We start from the raw sequence: 14,529 nt of genomic DNA, 5'->3' as shown, positions 1-14,529 counted from the left end.
TAGACAGGGGCAGAAAAATTGGGCCTTAGGCACTGGTGCTGGTGCCACAACACTGCAACCCCTCACAGACACTCTAGTTGGAACGCAGGAACGAGCCCTGCTGCAAAGTATTGCATCAAAAATTGTAATTACATGCCCCTGTTAGACAGGGGCAGAAAAATTGGGCCCTAGGCACTGGTGCTGGTGCCACAACACTGCAACCCCTCACAGACACTCTAGTTGGAATGCAGGAACGAGCCCTGCTGCAAAGTATTACATCAAAAATTGTAATTACACGCCCCTGTTAAACAGGGGCTGAAAAATTGTGCCTTAGGCACTGGTGGTGGCGCCCAGAACCAAAAATGTTCTTACAAGCTATCAGCGTGATGATTGAGGAGGAAGAGGATAATTACTCAGGGATAGTCACTCAGCATCAGCATAGGCAGTCTTTGAAGGGATCTGAGATTTCAAAAAAAATTATTCGGTTACATCAGCATCAGGTGCTTGGTAGCTGGTGGTGATCCAAGACTCATTCATTTTTATGAAGGTCAGCCGATCGACCGAGTCGGTGGACAGACGCACCCTGTGATCGGTTACCACGCCTCCAGCAGCACTGAATGTGCGTTCCGAAAGAACGCTGGATGCAGGACAGGCCAGTAGCTCAATTGCATACTGTGCAAGCTCTGGCCAGTGATCCATCCTCAAGACCCAGTAACCCAGAGGATTTTCGGTGGGAAAGGTGTCCAAGTCTGATCTTGCCCCTAGGTATTCCTGCACCATGTAAAACAGACGCTGGCGATGGTTGCTGGAACCGATCATACCTTGGGGCTGCGGACCAAAAAATTGTCTGAACGCATCGGTCAGACAGCCACCTTCTCCACCGCTCCTTCTTTGACTGACCGAAGCCTCAGCAACACGTTGTCCAGAAACAGGAGTTTGTAACCTCCCAGTCTCTGGGAACGCGTTGCACAGACCTTTCTGCAAGGCCTCCCGAAGATGTTTCATCCTCTGCTCCCTCTGCGATGGCAAGATAAGGTCCGCAACCTTACCCTTGTAACGTGGATCAAGGAGGGTTGCCAGCCAGTATTGGTCCTTCTCCTTGATACCACGAATACGAGGATCCTTACGCAGGCTTTGCAGGATCAGGGAGGCCATGCAGCGTAGGTTTGCTGAGGCATTCGGTCCGGAGTCCTCTGGGTCACTAAGAACGACATGGTCCGCAGCCACCTCCTCCCAGCCACGTACAAGTCCATGTGTTTCTTGGGACTGATCCCTTAAAGACTGCTGCTGATGCTGAGTGCCAGGCTCCACCTCCATACTGACACAATCTTCCTCCTCCTCCTCTTCCTCCTCGTCCTCTTCCTGTGTGATCGGCGGGCACGCAGGAACACTGTCTGGATAAAGGGGGCCTTGAGAGCTAAGGAAGTCCTCCTCTTCCTGCCTCTGTTCTGCCTCAAGTGCCCTGTCCATTATTCCACGCAGCGTGTGCTCCAACAGGTGGACAAGGGGGACAGTGTCACTGATGCATGCACTGTCACTGCTCACCATCCTCGTGGCCTCCTCGAATGGTGACAGGACAGTGCATGCATCCCTGATCATGGCCCACTGGCGTGGGGAAAAAAAACCAAGCTCCCCTGACCCTGTCCTGGTGCCATAGTCGCACAGGTACTCATTGATGGCCCTCTGCTGCGTGTGCAGCCGCTGCAGCATGGCCAACGTTGAGTTCCACCTGGTGGGCATGTCACAGATTAGGCGGTTCTTGGGCAGGTTAAACTCCTTTTGGAGGTCCGTCAGCCGAGCACTGGCATTATATGACCGGCGGAAATGCACACAGACTTTCCTGGCCTGCCTCAGGACATCCTGTAAGCCCGGGTACCTGCCCAAGAACCGCTGCACCACCAAGTTAAGGACGTGAGCCAAACAGGGCACATGGGTCATTTGTCCCTGTCGGAGGGCAGAGAGGAGGTTGGTGCCATTGTCGCAAACCACCATTCCTGCCTTAAGTTGGCGTGGCGTCAACCACCTCTGAACCTGCCCCTGCAGAGCTGACAGAACCTCTGCCCCAGTGTGGCTCCTGTCCCCCAAGCACACCAGCTCAAGCACCGCATGGCATCTTTTGGCCTGCGTACTTGCGTAGCCCCTTGAACGCCTACGGAGCACCGCTGGTTCCGAGGAAGAGGCCATGGAGGAAGAAGAAGAGGAGGGGGTGGAGGAGAGAGGTGTGTCACAATCAGCATTTTGGAGGCGTGGTGGCGGAACAACCTCCAACACTACTGCACCTTGTCCTGCATCCTTCCCAGCTGCCAGCAGAGTCACCCAATGCGCCGTGAAACTTAGGTAACGTCCCTGTCCATGCCTGCTGGACCATGAGTCAGCGGTAATATGCACCTTACCGCTGACCGCCCTGTCCAGCGAGGCATGGACATTGCCTTCCACATGCCGGTAGAGAGCCGGAATCGCCTTCCGTGAGAAAAAGTGGCGTTTGGGTACCTGCCACTGAGGAACCGCACATTCCACAAACTCACGGAAGGGGGCAGAGTCTACCAACTGAAAAGGCAGCAGTTGAAGTGCTAGCAATTTTGCCAAGCTAGCATTCAACCGCTGGGCATGTGGATGGCTGGGAGCAAACTTCTTTCGGCGGTGCAGCAGCTGGGGCAGGGAAATTTGCCTGGTACAATCTGACGTCGGTGTACCAAAAGCAGATTGCCCACAAGTACTTGGCTGTGACACACCTAATTCTACACCTTCATTCCTCTCACTGCAGGTCTCAGAGAGGACTGAAGGTCTAGTGGGGTTGGAAATCTCAGCTGATGAGGAGCAAGGAGAGATCCTCTTTGTTCTTTGGTGTGGGTCTTTTAGATACGCTTGCCAACGAACTGCATGGCAGGTCAACATATGTCTGGTCAAGCATGTGGTACCCAAGCGGGAGATATTTTGGCCACGCGAGATACGCTTGAGACATATGTTGCAAATAGCAGCGGTGCGATCTGATGCACTCGTCTCAAAAAAGGCCCACACCAAAGAACTTTTTGAATAACGCGCAGAGACTGCAGCGCCCTGCACATGTGGAGCTTTGGGGTGTGATGCAGTCAATGTGCTGCCCTTAGGCTGGCCCCTGGAGGGCATCCTGCCTCGTTGGTGATGTGCTGCCGCCTCCTCCTCCTCCTCCTCCTCCTCCTCCTCCTCTCTCCTATCAGGCACCCACGTTGAGTCAGTGACCTCATCATCCCCTCCCTCCTCATCACTGGAGCAAACCTGGCAGTATGCTGCAGCAGGGGGAGCATGACTGCCAGATTGCTGTCCTTCTTGGGCACCCCCTCTGTCCGCGCTCATGTTACTGCCTTCATCGAGCTCAGTATCGTCATCAGAGCCTTCCAAACGCTGGGCATCCTCCTGGAGCATGTACCCAACACTGTGGTCAAACAGTTCGAGGGAATCCTCATGAGGACATGGTGGAGCTAGGGAAGGAGTCACTGATGACATTGAGCTGAGGGAAGAGGCCGCTGCTTTGCCAGACAAAGCACCCTGGGCATGGGTGAGAGAGGATGAGGAGGATGAGGACGGCTTGGTCATCCACTCGACCAAGTCTTCCGCATGTTGCGGCTCAACATGGCCAGCTGCCGAAAAAAAGGCCAAGCGTGTCCCATGGCCACGTGCTGATGAGGATGCACCGTCTCCACGACCAGCACTAGACACAGAGCCTGCTTGCCCTCTCTTATTGGCTTGTGACTGTCTGCCTCTCCTTCTTGGCCTTCCAGACATACTAATGGCCTGTAGCTGCACTAAGCTGGGATAGAACACCTGTAATTTTCTTCAAGTAGCTTTATATACTGTAACCAGACAAGCCTGCCTGTCAGTAGGAAGATAACAGGAACGGATCTAGCTGAACACTGTGAGCAGGACGCACTGTACTAAATGTAAATAGTCTAGCTGCCTGACCGTGGTACTAATAGGATCAAATAGAACACCTGTAATTTTCTTCAGGTAGCTTTATATACTGTAACCAGACAAGCCTGCCTGTCAGTAGGAAGATAACAGGAACGGATCTAGCTGTACACTGTGAGCAGGACGCACTGTACTAAATGTAAATAGTCTAGCTGCCTGACCGTGGTACTAATAGGATCAAATAGAACACCTGTAATTTTCTTCAGGTAGCTTTATATACTGTAACCAGACAAGCCTGCCTGTCAGTAGGAAGATAACAGGAACGGATCTAGCTGAACACTGTGAGCAGGACGCACTGTACTAAATGTAAATAGTCTAGCTGCCTGACCGTGGTACTAATAGGATCAAATAGAACACCTGTAATTTTCTTCAGGTAGCTTTATATACTGTAACCAGACAAGCCTGCCGGTCAGTAGGAATTTAACAGGAACGGATCTAGCTGAACACTGTGAGCAGGACGCACTGCACTAAATGTAAATAGCAGGAACGGATCTAGCTGAACACTGTGAGCAGGACGCACTGCACTAAATGTAAATAGCAGGAACGGATCTAGCTGAACACTGTGAGCAGGACGCACTGCACTAAATGTAAATAGCAGGAACGGATCTAGCTGAACACTGTGAGCAGGACGCACTGCACTAAATGTAAATAGCAGGAACGGATCTAGCTGAACACTGTGAGCAGGACGCACTGCACTAAATGTAAATTGCAGGAACGGATCTAGCTGAACACTGTGAGCAGGACGCACTGCACTAAATGTAAATAGTCTAGAAGATAACAGGAACGGATCTAGCTGAACACTGTGAGCAGGACGCACTGCACTAAATGTAAATAGCAGGAACGGATCTAGCTGAACACTGTGAGCAGGACGCACTGCACTAAATGTAAATAGCAGGAACGGATCTAGCTGAACACTGTGAGCAGGACGCACTGCACTAAATGTAAATTGCAGGAACGGATCTAGCTGAACACTGTGAGCAGGACGCACTGCACTAAATGTAAATAGTCTAGAAGATAACAGGAACGGATCTAGCTGAACACTGTGAGCAGGACGCACTGCACTAAATGTAAATAGCAGGAACGGATCTAGCTGAACACTGTGAGCAGGACGCACTGCATTAAATGTAAATAGTCTAGATAGAAGATAACAGGAACGGATCTAGCTAAACTGAATACAGTGTATATATATATATGCAACACCTGGGATGCATATATATACACAATACACTGTAAGTGCAGCTAACTGACTGACTGTTCTGCCTAATCTATCTAACTCAAATCAAATGACACTGTCTCTCTCTCTCTCTATCTCTCAGCACACCGGAACACACACTACACAGGGCCGCCGTGCAGGCGGCCTTATATAGTGTGGGGTGTGTACTAAATCCCCTGAGCCATAATTGGCCAAAGCCACCCTGGCTTTGGCCAATTACAGCTCTCTCTACTGACGGCGCTGTGATTGGCCAAGCATGCGGGTCATAGTGCATGCTTGGCCAATCATCAGCCAGCAATGCACTGCGATGCCGCAGTGAATTATGGGCCGTGACGCGCCACACGAATTTAGCGCGAACGGCCCATAACGTTCGCAATTCGGCGAACGATCGAACAGCCGATGTTCGAGTCGAACATGGGTTCGACTCGAACACGAAGCTCATCCCTAGTGGTCAGTATAGTGTAGTTTAGTATGGAGGTCAGTGTAGTATAGTGGTTAGTATGGTGTTTAGTGTAGTGGACAGTATAGTGGTCAGTATAGTGTAGTGGACAGTGTAGTATAGTGGACAGTGTAGTGTAGTGGTCAGTATAGTGTAGTATAGTGGTTAGTGTAGTATAGTGGTCAGTATAGTGTAGTTTAGTATGGAGGTCAGTGTAGTGTAGTGGACAGTACGGTGGTCAGTGCTAGTGTACAGTGTAGTATGGTGGTCAGTATAATGTAGTATGGTGGTCAGTGTAGTATAGTGGACAGTGTAGTATAGTGGTCAGTGTAGTATGGCGGTCAGTGTAGTATGGCGGTCAGTGTAGTATGGCGGTCAGTGTAGTATGGCGGTCAGTGTAGTGTAGTATGGCGGTCAGTGTAGTGTAGTATGGCGGTCAGTGTAGTGTAGTATGGTGGTCAGTGCAGTATAGTGGACAGTGTAGTATGGTGGTCAGTATAATGTAGTATGGTGGACAGTGTAGTATGGTGGACAGTGTAGTATAACAGACAGTGTAGTATAGTGGTCAGTGTAGTTTAGTATGGTGGTCAGTATAGTGGTTAGTGTAGTATAGTATAGTATAGTATAGTATAGTATAGTGGTTAGTGTAGTTTAGTATGCAGTGTAGTGTAGTATGGTGGTCAGTGTAGTGTAGTATGGTGGTCAGTGTAGTGTAGTATGGTGGACAGTGTAGTATGGTGGACAGTATAATGTAGTATGGTGGTCAGTGTAGTGTAGTATGGTGGTCAGTGTAGTGTAGTATGGTGGTCAGTGTAGTATGGTGGTCAGTGTAGTGTAGTATGGTGGACAGTATAATGTAGTATGGTGGTCAGTGTAGTGTAGTATGGTGGTCAGTGTAGTGTAGTATGGTGGTCAGTGTAGTGTAGTATGGTGGTCAGTGTAGTATAGTGGACAGTGTAGTATGATGGTCAGTGTAGGGTAGTATAGTGGTCAGTGTAGGGTAGTATGGTGGTCAGTGTAGTGTAGTGGACAGTGTAGTATAGTGGACAGTGTAGTATGGTGGTCAATATAGTGTAGTATAGTGGTCAGTGTAGGGTAGTATAGTGGTCAGTGTAGGGTAGTATAGTGGTCAGTGTAGGATAGTGTAGTATGGTGGTCAGTGTAGTATGGTGGTCAGTGTAGTGTAGTATGGTGGTCAGTGTAGTATAGTGGACAGTGTAGTATGGTGGTCAGTGTAGTGTAGTATGGTGGTCAGTGTAGTATGGTGGTCAGTGTAGTATGGTGGTCAGTGTAGTATGGTGGTCAGTGTAGTGTAGTATGGTGGTCAGTGTAGTGTAGTATGGTGGACAGTGTAGTATGATGGTCAGTGTAGTGTAGTATGGTGGTCAGTGTAGTGTAGTATAGTGGACAGTGTAGTATGGTGGTCAGTGTAGTGTAGTATAGTGGTCAGTGTAGTATGGTGGTCAGTGTAGTGTAGTATAGTGGACAGTGTAGTATGGTGGTCAGTATAGTGTAGTATAGTGGACAGTGTAGTGGACAATGTAGTGTAGTGGACAGTGTAGTTCTCAGTGTAATGGTCAGTATAGGAATCAGGTAGGTCAGTACTATTGTATTTGAAGGGACTTGGGGAGCGCTAAATGTCCGCAGGTTGGGGGGCACAAATCACTTGCCTTGCCCCGGGTGCTGACAACCCACGCTACGCCACTGCCTCTGACACTGCTGTTGCTATGGAAACCTGACCCGAAACCTATTACACTGCTTGTGCTGCACTGAGCATGTGCGAGATCTGCAAGTATGAGATCCAGGAAGAAATACAGTCTGGCTTCAGATGCCCACACTTAAGATGGCCACGGCCTGCTGTAAGTTTATAAAATAACAAACTACTGCTATAAACTAACAAAACAGACCTTAGTTTACAGAGTAACTTTACTAGAATACATTAAGCTTGTGTATTATAGGGGTATTTTTATTTAAAAAGTATAATTTTGGCCAGAACACCACTTTAAGACTGGATTCACACAGGTCTAGCTGCAGTTTACAGTCCGGTATTCTGTGCGATTGTGTTCACCTGTTCAGGTGCGATTTAGGTGAGAATTTTTTCCTGAATTCGCACCTGAACTGGACCCAAAAACACACAGGACCCTTTTCAAATTGACATCACAGCCGCCCCGGACATGTGTGAACCGCCTCCATTGAAAAGCTGGTCACACTCACATGTTATGCAAATTGGATGCGGGGTAAAACCCATCCAATTTGCATATATGTGAACCCAGCCTAACACTCACAAGTCCTGCCTCTTCTCCATCCTCTGTCTAGACAAGTGAAGAAGAAACAGCAGTAGTGGTTCATATTAGCACGTAAGCACTGAATCTCTGGTTCCTTGTACTACTTCTCCCTCTCCCAGTCTGAGCTCTATTATATAGGGTAGTATAATGACTCATAGAAAGTCAAATTCAGCTATTTACACTTCCTGTATTAAAAAAATACATCTAATTGTGTAATAATAAATACAATGCTGCATCAACTTCTATCTTTTATATCTGCCTACTGTTCATCTTTAGACACTTCTACTCACTCATCTACTCACCTTGCTCACATATAATTCATGTAACTGGTATAGCAAAGAGTATTCATAGAAAGAAATTACTTGCATTTGGAACAAAACCTGGTTCCACTTTCTTCTCCAGAATATCTTCCCAGACAACATCTGCTATATATGTTGATGTTTGAATATCAAGTAGGCAAGAGCAGCGATGTTCAGGGTTTACCGTCAAGAGCTGTAAAGATAAAAAAAATATATTTATTTTTAGCCAGAGCTAAATGTTTGCCTTGGGAGTCTGCTAAAACCCTCTTATCCTTCTTTCACAACCTTTGAACCCCGGAGGAACCCTTGAAAAAATGTCCAGGTCTCAGAGAATCCCTGAAATAATTTTCATTACCAACCAGTGACATACCCACCAGAGACCCGTCCGTGGCTAGCCTTAAAGTGGTTATACCGGGATGATCTCTGTAGTTTTTTTAGAGGCGATGGTCGGCTTTCTTGTAAAAGCAATCCTGGCGGCTAACTAGCCACTGGATTGCTTACAATACTCCATCCACTTCTGTGGAACTAGCCGCCGGATTGCATTTACAAGCCACCTTCCGTGGTTTTACTGGGATCTCCCGTCTCACCGGGAGTCCTGATTGACCAGCCAGGGCTTCTGCCAGCTGACCGGAGAACCGAACAAAGACTGGATTGGCTTTGTTTGGCTCTCAGCTATGGTAACCTGTGGAGATGCACCAATACCATTTTTTTATTCACAATGAGTATGAGTACCGATACTTTTTTTTTAGTACCCACTGATACCAATTACCGATACCTACCGGCAACTGTTTTGTTTACAATTCAGCTGTCAGCAATGGTACAAAGCATTAAAAAGTTTGGGTTTTTTTGCCGCTTTTTCCAATGTATATATATGTTAAAGTTGTCAAAATATGACATATATGATATATATGAAATATGAATATAATGAACAAAGCAAACAAAAAAAAGTTTTAATTATTAATAGTTTATGAAATAGAACAACAACAACAAAAAAACAGTAGAAAAATAATAATTAAAAGGAGAAGCAGAATAAGGAGTTAATTATGGTTGATTAGAGTAAATTAAGTGTTAATAACTGGTTAAACAGAGGAACAAAAATCTCTTTATTCAGTAGATGAATAAACAGAAAGATACAAAGAGAAACAATATTTCTTTTTATCTATCTGTTTCAGCCAATGTTGTTGATAAACGTTGCCTGGCTGCTTTTTTTTTTGTGACAGCTCCAATTTCCAGGACTTCATTACACTTCAGCTGTCAACAGGGACATCCCACTGACAGCTGAATGAGCGGCCCCGCTCCTTAAAGTGATTGTAAAGGCCTTTTTTTTTTTTTTTTTTTAAATAACAAACATATCATACTTACCTCCACTGTGCAGCTCGTTTTGCACAGAGTGGCCCCAATCCTCCTCTTCGCGGCTCCTCCCCGCATCAGATACCCCCTAGGAGAGGCGCTCTCCCGGGGGATTACCTTGCGGTCGCGCTCCCCAGTCCAACATTTGGCATCCCTAGCTGCCGAATGCAGGACTCGGCCCCGCCCCCCCCCCCCCGCCACTTGCGTCATTGGATTTGATTGACAGCAGCGGGAGCCAATGGCTACGCTGCTATCAATCTATCCAATCAAGAGCCAAGAACCCCAGGCAGAGAGACGGCGCATCCCCGTGGGTGAAGTTGGAGGGCTCAGGCAAGTAAAACGGGGGGGCCGGTCACTGACAGGTGTATTTTCACCTTAATGCATAGGATGCATTAAGGTGAAAAAAACATGAAGGTTTACAACCCAACAAATAATTGCCGGCTTTTTTTTGTTTGTTTGTTTTTTACATTTCAGCTATCTGTGAAGCTAACAGCTTAAAAAAACCGAGCCTGAAAGTATAGGTTTCAGGTATCACGCATTTGAACATGTACTGATACATATACTCGTACTAATGCTTAGTATCGGCATGGATAAAGATACCGGTATCAGTATCAGTGCAACCCTAGTAACCTGGAAGTGATGACCTGACATCACTTCCGGTTTCTCCCAATTTCAACAGCACCATTTTCAAAAATCAAAAGCATTCCAACACACCGATCTTGGTGTGTTGGAATGCTTTTAAGGGCAGAGGAGGGATTTGGGGTCTTATAGACCCCAGATCTCTTCAGAAAGAGTACCTGTCTGTCACATGCCTATTGCCGTCACAAGGGATGTTTACATTCCTTGTGACAGCAATAAAAGTGCTAAAATAAAAATAAAAAAATTTAAAGCAACAGTGTAAAAATAAAAAAAAATAAGTGCTGCACAAATACTGTGAGATAAAAAATTGCAAAACCCACCATTTGTTTCTTTAGGGTCTCTGTTTTAAAAAAAAAAATGTTTGGGGGTTCTAACTAATTTTCTAGCAAAAAAAATACAGATTTTTACATGTAAACAAAAGTCTTAGAAAACGGCCTAGAGCTCTGCATATCGACATGCTACAAATAGGCTTATCACAAGGAGTCAAAGGTGAATATGTCTAAAACAGGGTTTGAACTTACATCATTCTTATACAGTTACACACATACTGTATCATCTGAAAAGTGTTTGATTTTATCTACAGGTAGAACTGTAGAGACCAACACTTAGGCCTGGTTCACAATGATGCGCTTTCAGATGCAACTTGAATTGAAAATGATAACAGAAATCACCTTCATTTCAATGGTGCTTGTTCACATTAATGCAACAATACTGTGATGCAACTTTGGGGAAAGGTCCTGTGCTACTTTGGTGCAATGCAGTGTGATTTTGTGCCTCAAAGACTTCAATAGAAACACATAAAAAATGCATCTACGTATGTTTTTGATGTGACTCTAGTGCATTTTTCTCTCAACTGTTTACCTCCTCCTGCAGAAATCCCAGTAGTATGAAAAATGCATCAAAAATGTATTAAAAATGCACCATGTCATACTGCAGTTGCATTACGTAATCAAATTGCAAACTGGATAAAATCGCAGTTGTACTAGTGTGAACCAGGCCTTAGGCCTTATAAAGTGGAGAATAAGATTCTCACAAACATTCTCTGGTTGAGAACCATCCAGGTGCACGTGTTTTCCCTCACCCTCAGCCAAATCGCACTTCTCTTGCAAGAGGTGCGGGGCTGCCATTCATCCTGAATGGCACCTACACGCATCTCAGCCCACAGTGCAATTACGAGTGGTTGTGATTGTGGGTCTTTTTGACCATGCGGTTTTCCTGCAGCCGCGTTTTTAAAAAGGTGCATGCACCCTTTTTGTGCGTTTCACGTGGCACAGCAGCCCATTCATTTGAATGGGCTGAGCAAATGCAGGACACATGGCCCGCACTAGTGTGAGCTGAGCCTTAAAAGACGAGCATTCAGATACTCATGTTTTCTTTTTGGAAGTCACCCTATTCCCAAGTTTTCTGCTTTCATCTACAGCCATGGGCAAAAGTTTTGAGAATGAGACGAATATTCATTTTCACAAAGTCTGCTGCCTCAGTTTTTATGATGGCAATTTGCATATACTCCAGAATGTTATGAAGAGTGATCAGATGAATTGCAATTAATTCCATGAAAATGAACTTAATCCCATAAAAAACATTTCCGCTGCATTTGTGAAGAAGGCTTCGGGGCGCCCAAGAAAGTCCAGCAAGTGCCAGGACCGTCTCCTACAGTTGACTCAGCTGCGGCATCAGGGCACCACCAGTGCAGAGCGTGCTCAGGAATGGCAGCAGGCAGGTGTGAGTCCATCTGCACACACAGTGAGGAGAAGACTTTTGGAGGGTGGTCTGGTTTCAAGAAGAGCAGCAAAGAAGCCACTTCTCTCCAGGAAAAACATCAAGGACAGACTGATATTCTGCAGAAGGTACAGGGATGGACTGGTGACAACTGGGGTAAAGTCATTTTCTCTGATGAATCCCCTTTCCTATTGTTTGGGGCATTGTGAAAAAACATTGTCTGGAGATGAAAAGATGAGCGCTACCATCAGTACTGTGTCATGGCAACATTAAAGCCTCCTGAGACCATTCATGTGTGGGGTCTCTTCTCAGCCGAGGGAGTGGGCTCACTCACAATTTTGCCTAAGTACACAGCCATGAATAAAGAATGGTACAAAAACATCCTCCGAGAACAACTTCTCCCAACCATCCAAGAACAGTTTGGTGACGAACAATGCCTTTTCCAGCATGATGGAGCACCATGCCATAAGGCAAAAGTGATAACTAATGCCTCGTTTCCACTGAGTCGGTACAGTTTGGAAGGCCTTCGGGTCGGTACAGTTTGGAAGGCCTAGAATGGTCCGGCCTATTCAGGTGAGCGTTTCCACTGCAAGTTGGACCGCCAGGGGCCATACGTGGGTTTAGAAAAAATGCCTAGCATGGCATCACACGTTTTTCTATGGCCCCACATCTGAAGCAGGACCCAGAATGGTGCGGTTCGGTTGTATGGACCGCTTTCATAATGGAAACACTCAAAATAGCATAGTGTACCGTACCGAACCGATCCTCTCAGTGGAAACAAGGCATAAGTGGCTTGGGGAACAAAACATCAAAATTTTGGGTGCATGGCCAGGAAACTCCCCAGACCTTAATCCCATCAAGAACTTGTGGTCAATCCTCAAGAGGAGGGGAAAGAAAACAACCCCACAAATTCTGACAAACTCCAAGCATTGATTATGCAAGAATGGGCTGCCATCAGTCATGATGTGGCCCAGAAGTTGACTGACAGCATGCCAGGGTGAATTGCAGAGGTCTTGAGAAAGAAGGGTCAACACTGCAAATATTGACTCTTTGCATAAACTTTATGTCATTGTCAATAAAAGCCTTTGACACTTATGAAATGCTTGTAATTCTACTTCAGTATCCCATAGTAACATCTGACTTAAAGATCTAAAAACACTGAAGCAGCAGACTTTGTGAAAATTAATATTTGTGTCATTCTCAAAACTTTTGGCGACGGCTGTATATCAACTTTTGTCAACCTTTCTACCCTGGAATGACCCTTGAAATATTTTTGAGGTTTCTGGGAACCTTTACTAATAATGAACATACTGTAACTATAGCAGGGTTGCCAACCATCAGTAAATTTACTGATAGTTTGTAAAAACCAGTGATAGCTCCTCTAGTTCCAGCTGTTGAGTGATCTCCACAGTGCTCTGCGTACCACCCCTCTGCATAGAAAAGTAGCTGGAACCCGGTGATTGTCTGGCGGCAACAGTTCCTGAAGCCTGTGCCAACGTGCCCCGCAGCTACTATACACTCTCCTCCTGAGTAACCTATCCTGCTCTTCTGCAGCCGCAGTTCTCTATCAGGTACTGTCAATGAGGAGGATTTGGGGATGGGAGTAGAGCACTGTACTGGGGAAGGGGGTGATTTGGGGGAAAAGGGAGCCCCCCTGTACCCTGCACTCTGTATGCAGCGCACCCCTGAAACCTGCAATCTGTATGTAGCCCAAACTTAAACCCTGAACTCTGTATGTAGCACAGACTTAAACCCTGAACTCTGTACGTAGCGCACACCTGAACCCTGTACTCTGTACTTAAATAACTTACTTAAATAAAGTACTTAAATAAAACTCCCGGTATTTAATCCCCTTTTATGTCCATCCCACTGTTAGTTCAGGAGGTGATAATGCTGCCTCCTGAATGTGTTTTTCTTCCAGCCGAATAGGAATTTTGCTGTGTCAATTTTACTGTGTCACATCCGCAAGCCAAGCACTTGGCTTGTGGCTGCTGTGCAACCCCATTGAGCTCAATGGGCAGGTTTGACAGGTGATAATGCCTGTGAAACTTGTCAAGTTAAAATTGCTGCACTATGAAGCTAAGCATTGAGGCCATGGCAAAAAGGGAAGTTCCGCTTGTCTGCCTCCTCCACCCTCCTCTTTAAGTTTTGGTATTTTTTTTTTCTTTTCGGGGGGGGGGGGGGGGGGGAGCAGGTACCTGGTTTTGACAGGTACCTGCTCTCACTTTCAGTCAGTTTACTGTGGCGATCCAAGTGGAAGTTTGCCCCTTCCACTGCATTCTTTTGGGACACGTCGCAGAAGGCTGCGGCACCATTCACAAAGCGCAGAGTGGCTCACGTATGTGCAGTGGGACTCCAGCTGCGAAGCTGCAAGCAGTCACAGCCAGCTTCCCAAAGTAATCATAACGGTGCCGGGACCAGGGGCGGACTGACCATTGAGCCACTTGGGCACTGCCTGAGGGCCCTGGGCCACTAGGGGGCCCCATCAGGGTTGCCAGCCTCAGTAAAACCAGGGACAGTATGTATAAATCTGTGTTTTGTTTTTACACTCCTTACCGACCTCCTTTTGGTCTAAAAATCCAGAGATTATAGCTGCCCCACCTCTCCAGTACCTTCTCAGCCAATAGAAACATGTTTGTGTATACTGTGTGTACATGTATG

At 46.5% G+C, this 14,529-nt stretch overlaps 1 protein-coding gene across 3 annotated transcripts in view; it reads right to left on the bottom strand.

Annotated features, from left to right (window-relative positions):
* STK32C (serine/threonine kinase 32C) overlaps window positions 1-14,529 on the bottom strand; it is a 436,616-nt gene that overhangs the window by 18,661 nt on the left and 403,426 nt on the right. For all 3 annotated transcript variants that reach the window (XM_073595673.1, XM_073595672.1, XM_073595674.1), the window contains one exon: window positions 8,224-8,353. In XM_073595673.1, coding sequence (XP_073451774.1) covers window positions 8,224-8,353 — 130 coding nt within the window. The remainder of the gene's footprint in view (window positions 1-8,223; window positions 8,354-14,529) is intronic.

Source organism: Aquarana catesbeiana, linkage group LG08, assembly GCF_042186555.1.
Source record: "Aquarana catesbeiana isolate 2022-GZ linkage group LG08, ASM4218655v1, whole genome shotgun sequence".
Lineage (NCBI taxonomy): Eukaryota > Metazoa > Chordata > Amphibia > Anura > Ranidae > Aquarana > Aquarana catesbeiana.
The sequence above is the reverse complement of the archived record's forward strand: the minus strand, read 5'-3'. Positions and strand labels throughout refer to the sequence as shown.